Source organism: Xyrauchen texanus, chromosome 36 (assembly GCF_025860055.1).
Source record: "Xyrauchen texanus isolate HMW12.3.18 chromosome 36, RBS_HiC_50CHRs, whole genome shotgun sequence".
NCBI classification, from domain to species: domain Eukaryota; kingdom Metazoa; phylum Chordata; class Actinopteri; order Cypriniformes; family Catostomidae; genus Xyrauchen; species Xyrauchen texanus.
In genome coordinates this window covers 36,833,083-36,857,034 of record NC_068311.1, presented here as the reverse complement: position 1 = coordinate 36,857,034, position 23,952 = coordinate 36,833,083, and the positions used below count along the sequence as shown (strand labels likewise).

Genomic DNA, 23,952 nt, shown 5'->3' with positions numbered 1-23,952 from the left:
ATAATGCTACCTTTACATGCCATCAGAATGATCATAAATACGAGTTTCCTATTTTTATACCAGCATTCAGCTTCTTGCTTGCTGTTTCAGACATAAACATTTACATACACTCACCTAAAGGATTATTAGGAACACCTGTTCAATTTCTCATTAATGCAATTATCTAATCAACCAATCACATGGCAGTTGCTTCAATGCATTTAGGGGTGTGGTCCTGGTCAAGACAATCTCCTGAACTCCAAACTGAATGTCAGAATGGGAAAGAAAGTTGATTTAAGCCATTCTGAGCATGGCATGGTTGTTGGTACCAGACGGGCCGGTCTGAGTATTTCACAATCTGCTCAGTTACTGGGATTTTCATGCACAACCATTTCTAGGGTTTACAAAGAATGGTGTGAAAAGGGAAAAACATCCATTATGCGGCAGTCCTGTGGGCGAAAATGCCTTGTTGATGCTAGAGGTCAGAGGAGAATGGGCCTACTGATTCAAGCTGATAGAAGAGCAACTTTGCCTGAAATAACCACTCGTTACAACCGAGGTATGCAGCAAAGCATTTGTGAAGCCACAACACGCACAACCTTGAGGCGGATTGGCTACAACAGCAGAAGACCCCACCGGGTACCGCTCATCTCCACTACAAATAGGAAAAAGAGGCTACAATTTGCAAGAGCTCACCAAAATTGGACAGTTGAAGACTGGAAAAATGTTGCCTGGTCTGATGAGTCTCGATTTCTGTTGAGACATTTAGATGGTAGAGTTAGAATTTGGCGTAAACAGAATGAGAACATGGATCCATCATGCCTTGTTACCACTGTGCAGGCTGGTGGTGGTGGTGTAATGGTGTGGGGGATGTTTTCTTGGCACACTTTAGGCCCCTTAGTGCCAATTGGGCATCGTCTAAATGCCACAGCCTACCTAAGCATTGTTTCTGACCATGTCCATCCCTTTATGGCCACCATGTACCCATCCTCTGATGGCTACTTCCAGCAGGATAATGCACCATGTCACAAAGCTCGAATCATTTCAAATTGGTTTCTTGAACATGACAATGAGTTCACTGTACTAAAATGGCCCCCACAGTCACCAGATCTCAACCCAATAGAGCATCTTTGGGATGTGGTGGAACGGGAGCTTCGTGCCCTGGATGTGCATCCCACAAATCTCCATCAACTGCAAGATGCTATCCTATCAATATGGGCCAACATTTCTAAAGAATGCTTTCAGCACCTTGTTGAATCAATACCACGTAGAATTAAGGCAGTTCTGAAGGCGAAAGGGGGTCAAACACAGTATTAGGATGGTGTTCCTAATAATCCTTTAGGTGAGTGTATATCAGTAACTATTTGATGCATATTATAATTTTTACATAGAGAAAATAGCCTGTATTTAACTAAAATTCCATTGCCTTTAGCATACTGACTAACATACATTATGTCTTCAAAACAAGGTGAGAATGAACCTGGTGTCATCCATGTTTCTGATAACAAAGCATTTGATCGCGAAGTACTCGTAATTCTGACTCGTAAATCAGAAGTAGGATCATTCTGTCATACTGGAAATGAAAGGTCAAGTCATACTCTTTCCAGTGCAGTATTCTCCATTTTATGCTGCACATTTTGCCAAATGTGGTGGGTCATTCAGGTTTCCAATGCATATTGATTCACATACTATGCACCGTATGAATACTACTGTATATTTTGTAGCAATAGTAAGAATAGTATTATAGTATGCTAGTCCAAATTTAGTTAGTATGTTGTAGCAACACATAACCTCTTCTTGTGTATATGTTGTGACTAGTGTTGGGAGTAAGGCTTAACAAAGTATTGCTACTGTATTATAATTACATTTTGTGATAACGCAGTAATGTAACACATTGCATTTTCAATTTATATAATATGACTACAGTTTCTTACGTAAATAATATTGTGTTACATGGATTACACATTTATTGCTAAGACAATAATTTTAATTTAGTAGAATGCATTTAAAATGAATTACAATCCTACGTAAGTACTTCCATTTGCTTTGCAGTTTCAGCTAATGAGCATGCGTTCTAACAAACCACCATAGAGGACACTATATCGAAGCAACGGCAGATGAGTGAACGGTATTTACAATGGAGGCAGAAGAGTTTGGTTGTTTCTTCAAATGAAAAAACTGACATTATTTTGATGTCATTGAATGTAAAAACTAAAATTGTACTGTTAAATGCAAACTGTACCCAATTTCCAAAGAATGTTCTACCACTCTTAACTCGAGCAGCAATTTGTCAAAGCACTTGGAAACATTCTATGGAAAAAAATATTGCAATGGAGGATTCCTACACACAAGAAGAGAGCGGTCTAACCTCATCTAACTGGATTTTTGCTCAGGATAGGGAGTAAAAGTAACTCCAGAGCAGATGAAGAAAGTGGGTCGCAGATCTATTCGGATTGGGTGGCATGGAAAGAACATATCATAATTCTGGGGTGCCAAGTTCTATCATAATAAATGCTGATGCTGATGTTTATGAAAAGTTTAGTTGATATGCCTTCTTACAAATTATATCACATATTCTTCAAAACATAAAGCATATTGTAAAATAAATTCTTTAAAACTGTTATATTGTGAAGAGAGGCTGATATAAAGTGCCCCCCACACCTTTGTTCCTATGCCCCTGATGGGACCCATTTGAATTCTAGTGAGAATTTTCAAGCACTTTGGAGGAAGTCAAGTAAAACCTCTCAAACAGTAGACAGTCTAGACCTGCTAAACAGCACTGAGGAGGAAATTTTTCGGCTACAATATTTTTTACAAAAACTATAATTAATTATGGTTATTATTATTATTATTTGAAAGACTAGTAATATTGACCTAATCACAGTAAAGAGGAGCCGTCTATGGTCTTACCTGTGCCTAATATTGCATTGCACTGTAAATATAAGGGCACGTTCACAAAGGGTTTTAAAGTCTGGACCTTCAAGACTTAAGAACAAATTATGGACAGTTATTCAACTGTGAAATATACGTTCTGTTTGAATTATGTTGATATTTGGAAATAAACTAGATAATAAATTTAATTGGATAATAAACAAAGGGGGGCACTTATGTTTGTTGTTGACATTAACATCAAAAACAGTGTCACTTGATACATGCCCTTATACTTGAAAACCATTAACTAAATTATGCACAATAAAAGAAAATGCATCCCAGGCTACATTAAATACAGGTTATGTTTTTTAGTATGGTGGGTCGCCACTTGATGTCAAATGTCAAATCTGGTTCTCGAAGCAAAATCAGTTAAGAACCACTGATTAGAGACATAGTTAAAAAAAAAAAAAAAAAAAAACGTGACAAGCAGATGCATGCCTCTACCAGACCGAAAGGCTTTTGCAATTTATTTGGAAAAATGTATGTTGACATGGAGTCTGAACATAAAAAGACATTTGAGTGTTTAGAGTATGTCTCAAAATAGCCTATAACGAATTAAGGGATGTCACACATATGATGTGATTGCAAGCAACATAGAGCAGGTTCATTCAAGCATTTGGACTGTCAGGTAAAGTCACAGCGACACTCACAGACAATGGATCAAATGTACTGAAAGCCTTCAGAAAGTATATACCTGTTGAAAATACAGAGTGGGATTCTGATGATGACAGGCTCTCTCCTCCGATTCAGATGAACAGTTTACTCTTCCCCCTCACCTGAGCTGTGCTTCCCACATGCTTAACTTGGTGTCAGGTAATGATGTAGATAAATGGCTAGCAACCGAAAGCGCATCCAAAACTTTATACAGAAGTGTTATTGGCAAGATAACAGTGGCCTTAATGCTAGCTGAGGATGTAATCAAAAGAAAATTAACTGTCCCCCACCGCAACAAGATGTTAAATTTTTTAGAAATGCATTGGATCTTTCTTTTGTCATAATATTGTAATTGTTATTGTTTTCAGTCTATATAAAGTACAGAAAGATCTATGAGTGTGATGTTGTATTTTTTTCACAGGCTTGATGGGTTTTAGAAAGTAACTAGAAAACTGAAGACCTTTCCCATGGAGTAATAAGTAATGTAATCCGATTGCAATTTTAGAAAAGTAATATGCAGTGGATAGCTTATTTTTTTGTAACTTGCCCAACACTGGATTTGACTGGTGTAATTTATATGCATAGCAAGATAGAATAGCAAGTTTGTTGAAATGTAATTTGAAACAAATGTTATTTTTGGTTGATGTCATGACTACATCTCCTCCAACCACTTGTCATATATTTAGTGAGCACTTTTCATTATCCAATCATTTCCATATGCATAAAAGTCCTGCCCTACATTTTTTTTAGGAATATGTCAAATTACAGAAACAAAATAGGTTGTGAACGCCGCTTCATGTTGACTGCAGTATTTACCCATAGTACACCATCAACATGATGAAACTGGATTCCAGAGACAAAATGTCAAGTTTGGTGGTCAAAGAACCCTAATGCAGACAGAATCAAACTCAAAAAAGTAAAAATACAAAAGGCCAGGGTAAACAAAATAACTGAGAAAACAAGAACTAACCAGGACGATGGGAAAATATGCACAGACAGGAGGAGACCACATGGAATGATCCAACACAGGACAATGAACACAAGGGGAATATAAAGAGGAAGAAATCAGGAGGCAAACAAGGAGAGCAAGTGTGGCAAATTTACAGATAGTGAGGGAAACAAGGGGGTGGGGCCAGGGAACGACAAGGACAGAAACAAGCAGGGCAAAGAACACGATAGCCAAAACAGCAGTAGACATAACATAACATAATATAACATAACAGGAGTGTCAGGATCCTGCCACTAAAGAGTAAGACTAGACTAGACAGAGATGGCAGCATTCTGACACAGACTAACCGGAATAACTAATAGCTTTATCAGTCCTATTCACACAAAATCTGTTTTTTTGGTGAGAATATTTTTCCAAATGTGCTTTTGAATTGGAACAATGGATTCATATGGTGCTATTCACACCGGGTCCCACAAATCGTCCTCCAACAATCAGAAGAAAACTGAATTTTTGACACTTTTCCAGAGTCGCTAGGGCTGCTCAATCCAGCACATAGGTGGTTCTAATCAACTGGCAAACACCTACATTGGATGTGTAGCTAATACACCACCAAAAAGTTTCAGTTCATTAACCTTTTGTACTGCAAACATAAACATATGTCTATGTTTTTAAATGTCTGCATATAATATATGTGCTATAAACATAAAGACTCAGGAGTGCATTCCTGTGCTTTTACTCATCTCACATACAAAAACACTCAATTCAATGCAAATATGCAGTAAATACATACTATAGAAACTGTTAACACATTCTTTCTTTTTTTATATATATATAAATCAGATTTTATATTATATCTGGTGTTTTGTCTTAATGTTCAGTATTTAATATGTAAATCACTGTGCCTAGTGATCTAACAGCAAGGTTCGGCAATTTGTTTGGACTAAGCTTGTTGTGAAATATCTCATAAAAAGACTTACATGCAATATTTTACTATAAGTGTAGAAAAACTAATTGTTGAACCTTGCTGCTATTTTTATAGCAAGGATAATAAAACAAAGTATTCCTGTAATGGTGCTCTTTTCTAACCATGCACAAGAAACCCTGAATTCAATACAGATATGCAATAATTAAATACTTAAATGACTGTGAGTTGGTGTTTTCTTTTGTATTTTTTTAAACATATTATGCATCATATGTTATTTACCTGTTATTCCAAATGTAAATTATTTCTCTTTTCTGCTTTGTGTTATACTATCCAGCACCACCTATGTACATGGGTAAAATTAGATAGAGTATCAGTGTGAATAGACCTTTCGTCAGAAGTTTGTCTCGTAAATTCAACACTAATTTAGTGTGAACAGGCCTTAAGTTATCTGGTACTTATTCCGCACTACATCTAAAACTGTTTATGGTTGCTTTGTTTGCTATCAGTATCTGTTACGAATGGGCAGCGAAGGCAGACGAGGAGATGCGGATCCAAGTGCAGTTCAACTTTATTGAGGAAACAGACAAGGCAGGTACACGGAAAACTCGGGAACAAAGGAAAAACCCTCAATGGGGAAATAAACACAAGACTGAGAAAACAGGCAGGGAACACATACCAGGCTAACAACATTCAACGATAGACACCCACTGAACAAACAGACAAGGTTTAAATACACGGATATGGGAAGACAGGAACCAATGAACAAACAGAACTCAAACAAGATGACAAGGGATAAACAGAAACCAGTGGCAAATTAATGAGGGCAGGTGAAAACAATGAATGAGAACACGAACGCTAACAAGGAGACTATGGAGTTAAACAAGGGACAAAAGTGAAAACTAAGGAATACAAAAGTGACAAAAATGACAACAAAGGGGTAACAGTGAGAACAAGACGAGGTGACCCTAACAGAGCCCCCCCTCAAGGAGCGGATTCCAGACGCTCAAAAGTGACAGAACAAAAAACAGGAAGAACAAATGTCCATTGACTGGGGGGGAGAGCTTGTGGTGGGCAGACAGACCAAGGGGAGCAACGAAGGGCAGACAGGCAGTCCAGGGGGCAACGAGGGGCAGACAGGCAGTCCAGGGGGCAACAAGGGACAGACAGGCAGTCCAGGGGGCAACAAGGGGCAGACAAGAAAAAGGGACCGGTTCGGTGGGCCTGGGAGGTGGCCACAGGACAGGGACAGGTCGAGGAGGCCTGGGAGACGGCCACAAGACGGGGACAGGTCGAGGAGGCCTGGGAGGCGGCCTTCGGACAGGGACAGGTCTAGGTGGTCTGGGAGATGGCCGCAGAGCAGGGGCCAGCCCAGGGGACCTGGGGGGAGGCCATCGGACAGGGACAGGTCCCGGAGGCGGAGCCGTAGGAGGCTCGGGAGGCGGAGCCGCAGGAGGTTCGGGAGGCAGAGCCATGGGAGGCTCGGGAGGCGGAGCCGTAGGAGGCTGAGCCATAGGAGGCGGAGCTCTGGAAAGCTCAAGAGGAGCCCTGGAAGATTCGGTAGGCGAAGCTCTGGGAAGCTCGGAAGGCGGAGCTCCAGAAAGCTTGGGAGGCTCGGAAGGCGGAGCTCTGGAAAGCTCGAGAGAAGCCCTGGAAGACTCGGTAGGCGAAGCTCTGGGAAGCTCGGAAGGCGGAGCTCTGGAAAGCTCGGGAGGTTCGGAAGGCGGAGCTCTGGAAAGCTCGGAAGGTGGAGCTCTGGAAAGCTCGGAAGGCGCTGGTTCTGGGACGGTCATGGCTGATGGCGCTGGCTCTTGGACGGTCATGCTACTGGCGCTGGCTCTTGGATGGTCATGGCTACTGGCTCTGGCTCTTGGACGGTCATGGCTACTGGCGCTGGCTGAGGGACGGTCATGGCTACTGGCGCTGGCTCAGGGACGGTCGAGGCTACAGGCGCTGGCTCGGGGACGGTCGAGGCTACAGGCGCTGGCTCACTGACTTCTGAGGCGACAGGCTCGCTCACGGTGACATGCGTAGGCGCAGGCTCGCTCACGGTGACATGCGTAGGCGCAGGCTCGCTCACGGTGACATGCGTAGGCGCAGGCTCGCTCACGGTGACATGCGTAGGCTGGCTCGCTCACAGTGACATGCGTAGGCGCTGGCTCGCTCACCGTGACAGACGTGGGCGCTGGCTCGCTCACAGTGAAAGGCGTGGGCTCTGGCTCGAAGCAGGGTGCAGGCGTGGGCTGGAGGGCGGAAGCCCGTCTTCTCTTCCTCCTCCGGGCAGACGAAGAGGGCTGCGCTGGCCCGTGGAAGGCGACTGACGTGAGGGTGACCTCGTTGACAGGTGGAGTTGGTATTACAGGGGGCGCCGGGGGTGGCTGAAGAGACTCCACTGTGGACGGTGAGGAAGGGTCCTTCTCAGCAGCGCCCACCGCGAGCGGTGAGTTGCACACCCGTAGGGTCGCCACCAGGAAGTTGCGGAGGGTCCAGTCAGGCGTCGCCGGTGGTAGCCGCTCCTTCAGTGCGGGGTGCAGATTGCCCCTGAAGAAGACCACTAGAGAGGAGTCCGGGAAATCCGAAATACTCGCCAGCTTAAGGAAGTCGCGGATGTGGTCCTCTATAGGGCGGTCTTCTTGTTTCAGGCAGAGCAGGTGGAAGTTTGCTCGCTGAACCGCTGGATCCATGGTTGGTCTATCGTTCTGTTACGAATGGGCAGCGAAGGCAGAAGAGGAGATGCGGATCCAAGTGCAGTTCAACTTTATTGAGGAAACAGACAAGGCAGGTACACGGAAAACTCGGGAACAAAGGAAAAACCCTCAATGGGGAAATAAACACAAGACTGAGAAAACAGGCAGGGAACACATACCAGGCTAACAACATTCAACGATAGACACCCACTGAACAAACAGACAGGGTTTAAATACACGGACATGGGAAGACAGGAACCAATGAACAAACAGAACTCAAACAAGATGACAAGGGGATAAACAGAAACCAGTGGCAAATTAACGAGGGCAGGTGAAAACAATGAATGAGAACACGAACGCTAACAAGGAGACTATGGAGTTAAACAAGGGACAAAAGTGAAAACTAAGGAATACAAATGTGACAAAAATGACAACCAAGGGGTAACAGTGAGAACAAGACGAGGTGACCCTAACAGTATCCTGGTAATGGTGGTAATTTTTATCTAACAATTAATAACTTTTTAAATCTTGCAATTGTATGTAACTAATGAGAATCCCTGAAATTATCATATTATTTGAGACAAAATACTAGTTTAATACATTTTTTAATAACTGTCTGAAAAGTGATAGAACAGTGTTTGGAGTAAAAAAATACCCCTTGTTACAGGTGTTAAATGCCCCCTATAAAAATAACAGATTTGTTATAAAGAATGTTCAAAGTGGGCTCACATTGTGTTACGAATGGAGGCAGCGAAGCAGACGAGGAGATGCGGATCCAATCGCAGTTCAACTTTATTAAGTAAACAAACAGGCAAAACACAAAACACGGGAACAAAGGAAAAACCCTCAATGGGGAAATAAAACATAAAACTAGAAAACACGGGCAGGGAACACATACCAGGCTAACAACAACATTCAACGAACGACAAGGGGTGAACAAAAAGCAGGGCTTAAATACACAGTGAGTGATGACTGAATAAGACACAGGTGAGAACAATGAACAAAATGGCAGTGATGATGGCAGGTGGATTCTGGGAAGTGTAGTTCTTTAACAATGACAAGTGAACACGAAGACTAACAAAGAGGCTAAGGGGCTACACAAGGGACAAAAGTGAAAACTAAGGAATGCAAAGGTGACAAAAATGGCAGACAGAGGGCAACAGTGAAACAAGACAAGGAATTCCTAACATAGCCCCCCCTCAAGGATCGGATTCCAGATGATCAACATAAAACAAAAAATGTCCATTGACTGGGGGGAGCTTGTGGTGGGCAGACAGACCAAGGGGGGCAACGACGAGCAGACAGGCAGTCCAGGGGGCAACGAAGGGTAGACAGGAAGTCAAGGGGCACAAGGGCAGGCAGGAAGTCCAAGGGGGCACAAAGGGCAGGCAGGAAGTCCAAGGGGGCACAGATGGCAGGCAGGAAGTCCAAGGGGGCACAGATGGCAGGCAGGAAGTTCAAGGGGGCACAAAGGGCAAGGACAGGTTCAGGTGGTCTGGGAGCTGGCCACCGGGCAAGGACAGGTTTGGGGAACCTGGGAGGAGGCCACAGGACAGGGACTGGGTCAGGGGGCCTGGGAAGAGGCCACAGGACGGGAACAGGGTCAGAAGGCCTGGGAGGAGGCCACAGGACAGGGACTGGGTCAGGAGGCCTGGGAGGAGGCCACAGGACAGGGACTGGGTCAGGAGGCCTTGGAAGAGGCCACAGGACAGGGACTGGGTCAGGAGGCCTTGGAAGAGGCCACAGGACAGGGACTGGGTCAGGGGGCCTTGGAAGAGGCCACAGGACGGGAACAGGGTCAGGAGGCCTGGGAGGAGGCCACAGGACAGGCACTGGGTCAGGAGGCCTGGGAGGAGGCCACAGGACAGGGACCGGGTCAGGAGGCCTGGGGGAAGGCCACAGGACGGGAACAGGGTCAGGAGGCCTGGGAGGAGGCCACAAAGGCGGTGACCTGGAAGGCTCTGGTGGTGAAGCCGTAGGAGGCTCGGGAGGTGGAGCCGCAGGAGGCTCGGGAGGCGGAGCCGAGGGAGGATCGGGAGGCGGAGCCGAGGGAGGCTCGGGAGGCGGAGCTGAGGGAGGCTCTGGAGGCTCAGAGGCCTCAGGGGGCGGAGCCGTGGGAGGCTCAGGAGGCAGAGCCGAGGGAGGAGGAACCATGGAAAGCTTGGGAGGCTCAGGGGGCTGAGGCGAGCCGCAGGAGGCTCGGGAGGCGGAGCTGTAGGAGGCTCGGGAGGCTCAGCTGAGGGAGGCTCTGGAGGCGGAGCTGAGGGAGGCTCTGGAGGCTCAGAGGCCTCAGGGGGAGGAGCCGTGGGAGGCTCAGGAGGCAGAGCCGAGGGAGGAGGAACCATGGAAAGCTCGGGAGGCTCAGGAGGCAGAGCAGAGGGAGGCTCGAGAGGCGGAGCCCTGGGAATCTCGGGAGGAGGAGCCCTGGCAGACTCGAGAGACTTGAGAGATGGAGCCCTGGGAGGCAGAGCCCTAGGAGGCTTGGGAGGAGGAGCCCTGGGTGGCTCGGGAGACTTGAGACGCGGAGCCCTGGGAGGATCAAGAGACTTGAGGGGTGGAGCCCTGGGAGGCTCAAGAGACTTGAGGGGTGGAGCCCTGGGAGGCTCAAGAGGCTTGAGAGGCGGAGCACTGGGAGGTTCGAGAGGAGCCCTGGGAGGCTCGGGAGACTTGAGAGGCTGAGCCCTGGAAGGCTCAAGAGGAGCCCTGGAAGACTCGAGAGGCGGAGCCCTGGGAGGCTCGAGAGGCTTGAGAGGCGGAGCCCTGGGAGGCTTGAGAGGTGTAGCCCTGGGAGGCTCGAGAGGCGGAGCTCTGGAAATCTCGGAAGGCGGAGCTCTGGAAAGCTCGGGAGGCGGAGCTCTGGAAAGCTCGGGAGGCGGAGCTCTGGAAAGCTCGGGAGGCGGAGCTCTGGAAAGCTCGGGAGGCGGAGCTCTGGAAAGCTCAGAAAGCTTGGGAGGCGGAGCTCTGGAAAGCTCGGGAGGCGGAGCTCTGGAAAGCTCGGGAGGCTCGGAAGGCGGAGCTCTGGAAAGCTCGGGAGGCTCGGAAGGCGGAGCTCTGGAAAGCTCGGGAGGTGGAGCTCTGGAAATCTCAGGAAGCTCGGAAGGCGGAGCTCTGGAAAGCTCAGGAAGCTCGGAAGGCGGAGCTCTGGAAAGCGCGGGAGGCGGAGCTCTGGAAAGCTCGGGAGGCGGAGCTCTGGAAAGCTCGGGAGGCGGAGCTCTGGAAAGCTCGGGAGGCTCGGAAGGCGGAGCTCTGGAAAGCTCGGGAGGCGGAGCTCTGGAAAGCTCGGGAGGCGGAGCTCTGGGAAGCTCGGAGGGCGGAGCTCTGGGAAGCTCGGAAGGCTCGAGGGGCGCAGGCTCTAGGATGGGCATGACCATTGGCGCTGGCTTTTGGTCAGTCCAGGCTACAGGCGCTGGCTCAGGGACGGTCGAGGCTACAGGCGCTGGCTCAGGGACGGTCGAGGCTACAGGCGCTGGCTCAGGGACGGTCGAGGCGACAGGCGCTGGCTCAGGGACGGTCGAGGCGACAGGCGCTGGCTCAGGGACGGTCGAGGCGACAGGCGCTGGCTCAGGGACGGTCGAGGCTACAGCCGCTGGCTCAGGGACGGTCGAGGCTACAGCCGCTGGCTCAGGGACGGTCGAGGCTACAGCCGCTGGCTCAGGGACGGTCGAGGCTACAGCCGCTGGCTCAGGGACGGTCGAGGCTACAGCCGCTGGCTCAGGGACGGTCGAGGCTACAGGCGCTGGCTCAGGGACGGTCGAGGCTACAGGCGCTGGCTCAGGGACGGTCGAGGCTACAGGCGCTGGCTCAGGGACGGTCGAGGCTACAGGCGCTGGCTCAGGGACGGTCGAGGCTGCAGCCGCTGGCTCAGGGACGGTCGAGGCTACAGCCGCTGGCTCAGGGACGGTCGAGGCTACAGCCGCTGGCTCAGGGACGGTCGAGGCTACAGCCGCTGGCTCAAGGACGACCAAGGCTACAGCCGCTGGCTCAAGGACGACCAAGGCGACAGGCACTGGCTCACTGACCTCTGAAGTGACAGGCACTGGCTCACTGACTGTGGTATGTGCTGGCTCACTGACCTCTGAGGCGACAGGTTCTGGCTCACTGACCTCTGAGGCGACAGGTACTGGCTCACTGACCTCTGAGGCGACAGGCTCTGGCTGGGTGACTGTGGTATGTGCTGGCTTGGGTTCGCTGACCGTGGCTGACGAGGGCTCTGGCTCGCAGACCGGGGCAGGCGAGGGTTCTGGCTCGCTGACCGTAGCTGACGAGGGCTCTGGCTCGCAGACCGGGGCAGGCGAGGGCTCTGGGTCGCTGACCGTAGCTGACGAGGGCTCTGGCTCGCAGACCGGGGCAGGCGTGGGCTCTGGCTTGCTGACCGTGGCAGGCGGAGACTGGGGAGCAGAAGCCTTTCCTCTTCTCCTCCTCCGCCGGCGGATCGAGCTGGCAACGCTGGCTCGTTGGCCGTGGTAGGCGTGAAGGGACGAACCACGGGCGAAGGGAGAGTTACCACTGTGGGAGGAGTGGCAGGGTTCTCCTCGATGACGCCCACAGTAAACGGTGAACCGCAGGCCAGCAGAGTCTCCTCCACGAACGCGCGGAGCGTCCAGCCACGCGTTGCCTGTGGCAACCGCTCCTTGAGCGCACTGTTCAGGCTCGCCCGGAAAAACCCCACCAGGTCGGAGTCAGGGAATTCAGTGGCACTCGCAATCGCGAGGAAATCGCGGATGTGGTCCTCCACCAGACGATTTCCCTGACTAAGGCTGAGCAGCTGACAGCTCGCTTTTCGAACCGCTGGATCCATGTTTGGTCGTTCGTTCTGTTACGAATGGAGGCAGCGAAGCAGACGAGGAGATGCGGATCCAATCGCAGTTCAACTTTATTAAGTAAACAAACAGGCAAAACACAAAACACGGGAACAAAGGAAAAACCCTCAATGGGGAAATAAAACATAAAACTAGAAAACACGGGCAGGAAACACATACCAGGCTAACAACAACATTCAACAAACGACAAGGGGTGAACAAAAAGCAGGGAATAAATACACAGTGAGTGATGACTGAATAAGACACAGGTGAGAACAATGAACAAAATGGCAGTGATGATGGCAGGTGGATTCTGGGAAGTGTAGTTCTTTAACAATGACAAGTGAACACGAAGACTAACAAAGAGACTAAGGGGCTACACAAGGGAAAAAAGTGAAAACTAAGGAATGCAAAGGTGACAAAAATGGCAGACAGAGGGCAACAGTGAAACAAGACAAGGAATTCCTAACACATTGACTGATTCAATCACTATGGAGATTAATTTGTTTATAGAATACTTGTTTATGATATTATGAAATGTATAATGTGAATGCCTATTGCCCCTATATCTACACTATATCCCTATATATATCCCACTATATCCCAAATGTGGGGTAAAAGGCCCCCTCGCTACCTTTAAGAAAAAGAATAATCAAAACAACCTTCCATTATTATTTCTTTTCACACAAATGATGTTGCTCTATCAGTATTAAAAATAAACAAATAAATAAATAAAATGCAATGTTTTTTTTGTTTTTTTGAAAGACAACGAGGTGCCTCCATCTCTTTAGGAGTCTTTTTACACCCTTCCCTCACTGCAGACTGTTTCTCTTTCCATTTCAGTTTGTCACACCACCTTTTGTGTGTGTGTGTGTGTGTGTGTGTGTGTGTGTGTGTTAGCAAGGTGACAGGAATGCTGTTCTACACAACCAGCCAGCCAGCCAGCCAACCGAGCAGACACAAATATATTCAGAGCATTTAGTGCCCTGGATTAATCAAATTATAATTTAATCATCTGATCAAACAGCAATTAGCATAATCACTTCTGGGGAACAGCTGATAGAGAGGAGAGAGCACCACATAATAAACCTCAGGCAACTGCCGCTCTAATGAGACATTTAACTGCTAAAACACACATCAAAAAGCAACATCTTCATGTGTCTGGAGCCCAGGCAGCTGTAATGAAATGAAGGACAGAGTGTTCAAATGCAATTATTTAAAATGGAAAATATTGCTGTAAGGTGCACTAAATAATTTGAATGTTTTCAAGCAGTTAATGAAATGGAAGAAAAAAAATGTCTATTGATAACATGATCTTTGTAAAAAAAAACTAAAAACAACAACAGATAGTCAATAGGGGAGAAGGGCTGTTGTCATAATGTTTATAATGCTGTGAATATTTCTAAGGGTTATTTTTTAAAGTATTTTTTTTTTTTATTCGAAAAAATCTATTGAATGTTTTAACTCTTGTTGCCCATGCAGGAAAAAAATAACATACAGTTCATGGAACACACATTGACATTGCCCCAATAGCAGGGCATGTTGTCACATACCTGCCATTAAACATCCTTTTATATGCAGAATTTAAACAGTACATTTTGACCAACAAATATTATAAATAGATAAAACATTTTAATGTGACAACTAGTAACAGTTAAAAAAACAAATACACTTGCCCTGGGCAGTGTTGGGTGTAATCTGATTACAAAGTAATTAGTTACTGTAATCAAATTAACTTTTTAGCTGTAAATGTAATACATTACATTTTAAATTCAAATATTTAAATTTGAATATTCAAATTAAATATTTAAATAATCAGATAACAGTTACAGACTTTCAATTAAGTTAATGACATTACTTGGGTTACACATTTCTAAAATAGTATTATTTATGTAAAATTTTAAACATAAATTATATTCATATGTGTGTGTGTGTGTGTGTGTGTGTGTGTGTGTGTGTGTGTGTGTGTGTGTGTGTGTCGGGTTTGGGTGGTTTACGAGGACATTCTTTTTAGGTTACAAACTGGTAATTACAAGGATATTATGCTATAAATGTGTTTTATGAGGACATTTCTAGTGTCCCCATAATTCAAATGTTTTTTGAAAATGTAAAAATTCTGAAAGTTTTTTGTGAGTGTTAGGTTTAGGGGGTAGGGTTAAGGGATAGAATCTATAGTTCGTACAGTACAAAAATTATTATGTCAATGGAGAGTCCTAATAAGGATAGCTGCACCAACATACAACTGTGGACAAAAGTATTGGCAGTGACATCAATTTTGCGTTTTGCAAAGTTTTCTGCTTCAGTTGTTGTGGTGTTGATTCACATCGTTTCTAGTTTATTGTGCAGAATCATCAGATGCATTTTAAATAAGTGCAAAAAGTTTCATTAGCCAAAACATGAACTATATCACAAAAAAACTAAATTTCACTGTTTTTTGGCCCTGGCACAAAATGACCAGCTAACATAATTTCACTAATCATATCAGCAGCACCTGGGAAAGTGTGAACGAGTACTAGTCAGGTGAAATCACTCTATCATTCTAATTGGATTATAAGAGCAGACTAATTACTATAAAAGGAGTTAAGAAGTGCTTCCAATCATTGTGTTCTTGTTAACAATGGTTACCTCTAAAGAAAGAAGTGCATCTGCACGCACAGTGAGGCGAATATTTTGGACAGTGGCCTGGTGTCAAGAAGGGCAGCAAAGAAGCCACTTCTCTCAAATAAAAACATCATGGACAGACTGAAATTCTCCAGGACGTACAAGGATTGGACAGCAGAAGACTTGTGCAAAGCTGTTTTCTCTGATGAAGCCCCCTTCCGACTGTTTGGGACATCTGAAAAATCAATAGTCGATAGATAAAGGTGAACGCTAACATGAGTCCTGTGTCGAGTGAAGCATCCTGAGACCATGCATGTGTGGGGTTGCTTTTCATCTAAGGGAGTGGGCTCTCTCACAATTCTGCCCAAAAACACTGCCATGAATAAAGAATGGTATCAAAACGTCCTGCAACAGCAACTTCTCCCAACGATCCAGGACCAATTTGGTGATGATCCGTGCATTTTCCAGCATGATGGAGCACCATGTCACAAGGCAAGAGTGATAATGAAGTTGCTCGGAGATCATTACATTGAAATTTTGGATCCGTGGCCAGGCAACTCCTCGGATCTTAATCCCATAGAGAACCTGTGGTGAATCCTCAAAAGGCGAGTGGACAAACAGAAGCCCACAAATTGTGATCAACTCCAAGCACTAATAAGGCAAGAATGGATCGCCATCAGTCAGGATTTGGCCAAGAAGCTGATATCCAGCATGACAGAGTGAATTGCAGAGGTTATGAAGCACAAGGGTCAACACTGTAAATATTGACTCTTTGCATTTATTGAATGTTTTTGACAATAAAAGCCTTTAAAACTTATGAAACCCTTATCATTGTTTTCCAGTATACCATAGAAACATGTGAAAAAATAATCTACAAATACTGAAGCAGCAAACTTTGCAAAACACAAAATGTATGTATATCACTGCCACTTTTGGTCATGGCAGTATGTGTGTGTGTGTGTGTTTACCCACCAGCTATAGCAAATTAAACTGGAATTTTAGATTGGAGGACAGAATAAAAAAAAAAAATCTTATTTAAAATAGGTGTTTGAAACTAGCATGCAAAATCAAAGTCAAAAACTTACAGACACTGAGATATACATCTTTTTTTTTACACCACAGTTTCTACCAAAATACCAAAATTGACACAGGTTTCAATAAAACTGTGGTAAATTGATATTAGCCACCAACTTTCATTAAACAAAAGAAAAAAAAAAGCTGGATCTCTCTTAATTTATTATACTTTACCGGAGCAACAATCACTGAAGTATCTAGGTATTTTAGCAGAAACTATGGCTTCTACGTGGATACATATTTGAAACCATTCTGATCCTGGTTGTGAATTTATGACCTAAAATATCTCAAACAGATGGTTGGTGGCATATTTTCAGTAATTAATTGCAGGAGCATAGATTCTACAGGTGCATATACATCCTTAAGTAAATCCAGGTAATACATGAATGATATTGGAGTGAATCACAACATGCAAGAACATTGTGGCTCATGAACATTTGCATGTCCTTCCACAGTATCAAATACACACATACACACACATTGCCCGCAAATACCTTGTAAAAGTGACAGTGCTCTGAAAGGCACCAGCTAAAAATACAAGCCACAGATTTGGTCTTACTTCTTACAGTCTATGCCATGTTTAAAAATATATCACAATGCTGAGAAAGCAAGCTATGGTCATTTGTCACCCTGTCACTCTCCTACCTAGGTCAGATATATCTTAGCCTACATACCTCTCCCTGTGTTTCATTTTTAAAATAACAAGACAGCGCTGTGTGGAGAGAGCAGACATATAGTATATACATATTACCGACATTGATGACATACAGATCAATACAGTTTGCGTATAAAGTCTTGGAAGGATAATGCATAGAATTAAAAACGTAAACAGAATTGTATTACATCCTCCCATTAATTTGTAAATTAGACAAATATTAGTTGAGAGGAATACATTATTTTATCACTTTTATGTAATTGAAATTGAAAAAAAAAAAAAAAGTAATTTAATGTGTTAAGTAATGATTGTTTTTAAACAGGTTTTCCGAACACTCCTCCCATCTGCCATTGGTCTGAAAAAAAGATAGTCCCGCCCCAAACTCATGCCAATTTTTGAGTTACTGTTGCTATTTCTGGCTGGTTGAGATGCTCAAACAAACACTATTTACAGTGTTCGAGGAAATCAACTTTCAAATGGCTTTCTTGTACTTGTCTCTAACTATTAAGCTGGTTTACAAACATTTTACCATTGAAAAAATTACTTCACTTAATCTTTACACTTATTTAAAAAATACATCTTTACATTTGTTCCAAATTTGCATAATTTCCATTGCCTCTGAAAGAGTTCTCTGAGAGTGTACTGTCTGCACACAGGCAAAGCATCTAAAATAGGTTTTAGTTAAGATAGACGAGAGATATGCATTGAATATGAAATTAATATAATTTTTCAGTGTTGGGTAAGATATTCAAAAAAGTAATTGCAACTACAAATTACTAATAACTTATATACAATTATATTTAGATTACTTTTTAGAAATAACTTCGTCGAAAAGTAATAATATGATTTATTACTTTATTTACATTACTTTCTGAAACACTTCACAGACAGGTTTTTTGTTTCTTGCTCAATGAATTCAAAATAAAGTCTATATTTCCTCCTTGTTCTTTGTCCTTATAATGACTTACTGTATTAGGGGGCATTCTTTCTTCTTTTGCACATATACAAACAGACTCACATACTGTTTGAACATAATTCATGATTTAAATTAGGCATAAATAATACTATATTACAAATGTGTAACCCTAGTAATGTACTTCAAAAATGAACTGTGAATGTCAGTAACTGTAATCTGATAACTAAAATGTACAATTAGGCAAGGCAAGTTTAGTTATGTAGCACATTACATACGCAATGGTATTTCAAAGTGCTTTACATAAAGAAAATACAAATTAAGTTTTAAACCAATTAAGAACAAGAAAAGAGAATTAAAAGTAATAAAAATGAATAAATAGATGTATTTAAAAATTATTAAAATAATAATAATAATAAAAAAAAAAAAACTGAAATAAAATTATACAGTGTAATGTGCAATGCAATGCATGTGTTAAACTAAATGTTTTATATTACAGTAACTAATTAATTTGTAATTAGATTACACCAAACACTGGTCAGTGATTTGTGATTGTCAAGGAAAACTGCATTTTGCAGCCGACATTATAATCAAATAATTTTAAAGAATTACCTTTAAAACAACCTACAGTAGATGGTCTCCATAAATGTGCTTGTATTTGAAAAAAATATATATTGTAGCTGTCTCCAGCAATATCAGCAAGAATTACAATTAATGAAATAATAAATCATGTTGGAGATACAGTACAGTAAACTACAATTCATACATAATGAATGAAATATAGTAAATAGTTATCATAATATGTTAGGGATACCATTCCACCATGTTCTCAAAATGACCTTTAAATATGATCCTCCACTACTGACTATAACAGCATTTCACAGCACAAATCACACAGAACAAAGCTATTTCATTGACTGTTGTGATGGAATTTCAATGCGTAAGTGAACATGGTTTACAGTCAAGTTTACATTTTATAAATTGAGTACACTATATTTGTTTAAAAAAAAAAGAAGAAATCTAATATTCTAAAATCTAGTAATCTAATATTATCCAGCAACCCGATCTCATGAATATACATACATAATTTACGAATTGGCTATTTTGTATGATTTCGTTCATATGAATTCTTATGATTTCTTGACGTGCATATGCCTGGATGTCTAATGTGGAAGTAAGCATGAGTTCCCAAAGCGAGGTGTCAAGGACATGCTTATTAATATTATGCCCTGTGGGGGCGGAGGCGTGGCCAAGCGCCGTGCTGTGGAGAGTGAAGCAGGGGAGATGAGTGGTGAATGATTTCCACCTGTGCTTAACACCTGTCTTGTGTTTCAGTGAGGAGTGATTGGGGATTTTAAGGAGAGGAGACAGCGGCAGTGAAGAGATAGAGCCCAGCTGAGAAGCTCCATGTGTTGGCCACTGCCGTATCCATTTATGTTGCAGCACCTTGAGTTGGGTTTGTGTAAATCAGTACCAACGTGCTTTGAAGTAAACAAGTTTTGTGTTGAGTAAAAAGACATTCCTGTGTTGGAATCTCTGTCTCCTGCTTCCTCATTCCATGAACCGCAGGATCTTGTTACATGCCCTTACCCAAACATCTTATCAAAACATAACGGATCAGTAGAGTGTGTAAAAATTATAGGATGCTGTTGTGTGTGACAGAAGCAAATAACTGTCGCGCATTAGATGGAAACGATGGAAGCGACGTCATTGGCTGTCGTGAAAGTCGTACGAATTAATTTGAGTGCAGTCGTACGGTATCATATGAATTAGCCAAATTTAGAAAAATCCTTACGATTTTGCTGTGAGAGTGTGTTGATTCCAAAGATAGACAGTGAAATTAATTTCAGTGGGAGGTTTGACATGTTTAAAATGTCCATGTCTTGATTTTGTTTTTCCTTTCCAGACGTCAAGCAAAAACATCTATTTGCATTCAAAATGACTAAAGAACTGAAGATAAAGAGCGTCAAATAAATAAATAATGCAGTGTATTTTAACGGTTGGATTTGCACTTGAGGATGGGGGAGGGGGGTGGCTAACGCAGACTCTTTAAATAGGTAATAGAGGAGTGCAGGACACAGGTCTTAACGGAGTATCTAACAAACTTGAACAGATGGGCCTCTAATCAGCACACTGCCTTAATTGCCCCCAATAGATTAACTACCACCAGACACAGCTCCTCACAGCCAAATTTAGTCAAATCATTCTTCGTGTTTCTCCTTAGACTCTTCAAGAGATCCCAGTTAAATGTGCAATAAAGTCATCATTGCAGATGATATCATTTTGATTGCTTCATATAAGACCAGTTACTGTGAGAGCTGTTCCATAATCTCTTATAACAGCAGCATGTTTTAATACGGGATTTAGACGGCTGAGATTATAATCCGTTGTGCCTGCATGTGATTGCATGTGTTTTTGTTGACAACAAGTGGCAGATTAAAACGTTCGAGCCACAGATCTCAGGCAGATACGTTCCTCATCCGGATCACCTTGTTGTTGAAGCTAATAATGACAAAGAAGAGTTGAGCTCAATAGCTGAAATAAAATGTACATAGTACTATGCTAAATTCATTTCTTTTCACGACATGGCTGTCATGAGCAATGTAGTTGACCTATAACATGTCTTTAAAATTCAACATAAGGATTTTAGGTTAAAATTGTCCTGGTAAAATTTTTAAAGAAGCATCGAAATATTCCATGTAGTCTCTCTCTACAGCTAAAAAGTGCATATATAATCATTCTAGAAATATTGGGGGGAACAAAATGTTTAAAATGTTTAATGTCGCAAGTCACAATGCAAGCCATTGTTGAAACTGCTTGAAATGTTTTCTTTATTCTAATTACAAAAAAAGAAGAAAAAAACAGTATGTGTTAGACAAAGATAATTAAACTGCTTATCTCAAATTAGGTTCAGGAAAATTAGGCCTTGGTAGCAAATAAATAATTTTTAATCTCTAATCAAATTGAAAATGGTGAACACACACACTGTAACACACAATAAAATACTAACAAACAGCACTCAAATCAGATAGATACCTATTCAATCTGTGCCCTTTCTTTGTACATCAGGGGTCATGTGACTTATTTGATCAAACATGCAACAATGGCTCTCATAATAGAGGTTTCAATTGTGACAGATCAAGCAGCATGTAAAAAACCTTCTAGAGAGCTCAAATTTTCTAGAATGCATTTGCTTTAAGACAAGGCATGGGCTGCTTAGAATAGGAAGGTAAAGGAAAAATCCCACTTACACGTGCTTAACTTTTTCCCAATTAACAAATAAACACATTGCACACTGTGTATCCGAATATGGCAAAGCAAAAGCCACAGCACACCCAGAAAGAGCAGAAAAGCTTGTGTCTCATTTTACAGTGTGCTGTGCTGGGCGATGGTGACTGATGAGATCTTAGTGTTCTTTTATGAGTTTCAGCTGAGGCAGGGTGGCGCAATTTCAATTCAAAGTTATTACAAAATATATCTCAATATATTTTATTTCATATTCGCCCCAAGTTAGAGATGCCTCGGAGAGCTCAATGTTTGGTGCTCAAACAGCAAGAGCAGGGGTATATTTATCTCCCTCCTCTGAAGAGGAGGATTATTTTCCGTTGTTTTCTGAGGGAAAGCTTTCATAACATCCTCACCGCCTCAAAATGACTGCCATTCAAATCTTCACATTCAGGACTCCATGCCAGCATTTGCCCAAATGCCATTTTGCATCAAATCCTCAAATAAATATTTTCCCTAGCTTCTTTTGCATCAAGCAGTCCCATTCCCTCAACAATGCCCGCCTGTTTGTCTGTCTGTCTGTCTGCAATATTTCGTGGCGATCAGTCTCCCTTCATTCTGTTTTTCTACCCCCATGGTTTCCTCCTTCCATACACACCCTTCCATGTTTTCACCTACTGACCATTTCTTCACCAACGTTGAATCACACCATTTTACATTGTTGCAAATATGCACTATGATAAAAAAAAAGGTAGGAAAGATACAAAAATGATGCTTAATACACAATCGACCTAAAATAAAACATAAAGAAGGCTTTAAATTTCTCACTGCACACACATGCATCCACGCAGGCGCAGTCCCATAAGCACACACACACACACACAGACAGACACACACACAGCTATTAAGGCGTTGTGTAGTATTTTTCAGTTATGCCCTGCATTTGTCTTGTAGACCCGTTTTCTTGTCTTTTTTATGTGACTCATTAATATGAAATATATAAGAGAGAATAATTTCAGAAAGTATGATTTAGAAGCTACTTAAACACATAATCTTTCTTTAAAACTCTAAGTAAACCATATAACATATTGTGTAATTAAAAATGTCTGGTGGTTTTTATTTATTCATTATCAGTTAACATTTCAAAGGGATTAAATTATACAAAATAAATATCATTTTTTCTCTACCATCCACCCACTGTGATGCTCAAGTGCACAACAGGGGTCTCTCTCAAAAATTACTGAAAGAAATAACTTAATTTGACCTGCATATCTGAAATGTATAAATAGCCAAAGCCTAATTTGCATGCCAGCAAATGATTATGCATACATGATTAATCCATTAAACACTGTCCATACATGTATTTAAAACCTCCTTTTCTTAAATTAACAGTCTCTGCCAATTTAAATAAAAATCTTGCTGTCCACAATTAAATTAAATTAGAGCTAGTTGATATAAAACAGCCTAACGGATGGAAGAGGGTCATACGTCAAATACGAAATATACCTCAGTCACTAAGATATACCAAATGCAATATATATATATATATATATATATATATATATATATATATGTGTGTGTGTGTGTGTGTGTGTGTGTGTGTGTGTGTGTGAGACCTTTTTATTTGGAAATGCAAAATTGGAAATGGAAAATGCATGGAACATAAAACACTCAATGTGATAAACAAGAGGTCACATTCATTAACATCTCGTCATGCGTAAAACAAACGGCACGAAACCTGTGCAATACCTGCTGGAAGCACAACGATCATTATAAGGAGCTTTTGCAGTATGTAGGGCTTATAGTTGGCATCATAAATGCAATAATGTTGGTGTTATAAATTATTGGGGGGTCTGACCACCCATGACTTCATTTAAATGTTGAAATTAATTAGCATACAGCCCTAAGTGAATGCCCTAATAAAGGGTCAAAGAAGTTTAAAATCAGTATGAAAAAATGAAGACTAACCATTCAGAATGCTCTGGAGAAAGATAAATGCCAATATCCACATGCCCCGCTCCGTTCAATCCCCAACTAGATTTTCCTCGTTTCACTCCGCACACTTTGTCCACTGCTTTTTTCCTGATCCCCGACTCCGTATGCCAACGGTAAGGTGAAAACAAAACCCAGTTCTGCTTTTGTGTGCCAATGACTTGAGAATATCTCCACCGTGCGTATTATCTGTGCGCTTTTGCGCCCGGTCGTTGCGCATGAATGATGTGCGGCTGTTTTGGTGTGATTGTCTTGGTTAAAGCTCGGATATTCTCCGGATGCTGCTGTGCTTCAGGGGGGATGCTAGATGCAGGTGCGATGCTGAGTCAGGCACGTCTTTCATCAGAGCAGGTGCTGATGCGAAGGAGAAGGAAAACTTTCAAAGCAAAAGGAATGGTGTCTTTCAAGTGTGTCATTTAAAACAGGGGGTTGGGGGGGGAAGCTATTTTCAAAAAAGAGGGAAGAAAAATAACTAAATAGGGGAGAGTAAATTATAAATGTTGAATCAGAAATGGGAATGGGAAAAAAGTCCGGAGAAGCTGAAGCGGCAGGAATAAAGGTGAGATCCCAG

At 42.9% G+C, this 23,952-nt stretch overlaps 1 protein-coding gene across 1 annotated transcript in view; it reads right to left on the bottom strand.

The window, feature by feature from the left end:
• Nucleotides 1-23,483, bottom strand: part of LOC127629870 (cell adhesion molecule DSCAM-like) — a 243,521-nt gene extending 220,038 nt beyond the window's left edge. Inside the window, exon 1 of the mRNA XM_052107151.1 lies at nt 23,358-23,483. Coding sequence (XP_051963111.1) covers nt 23,358-23,400 — 43 coding nt within the window. The 5' untranslated portion in view covers nt 23,401-23,483. The remainder of the gene's footprint in view (nt 1-23,357) is intronic.
• Between the last annotated feature and the right edge of the window lie 469 nt (nt 23,484-23,952).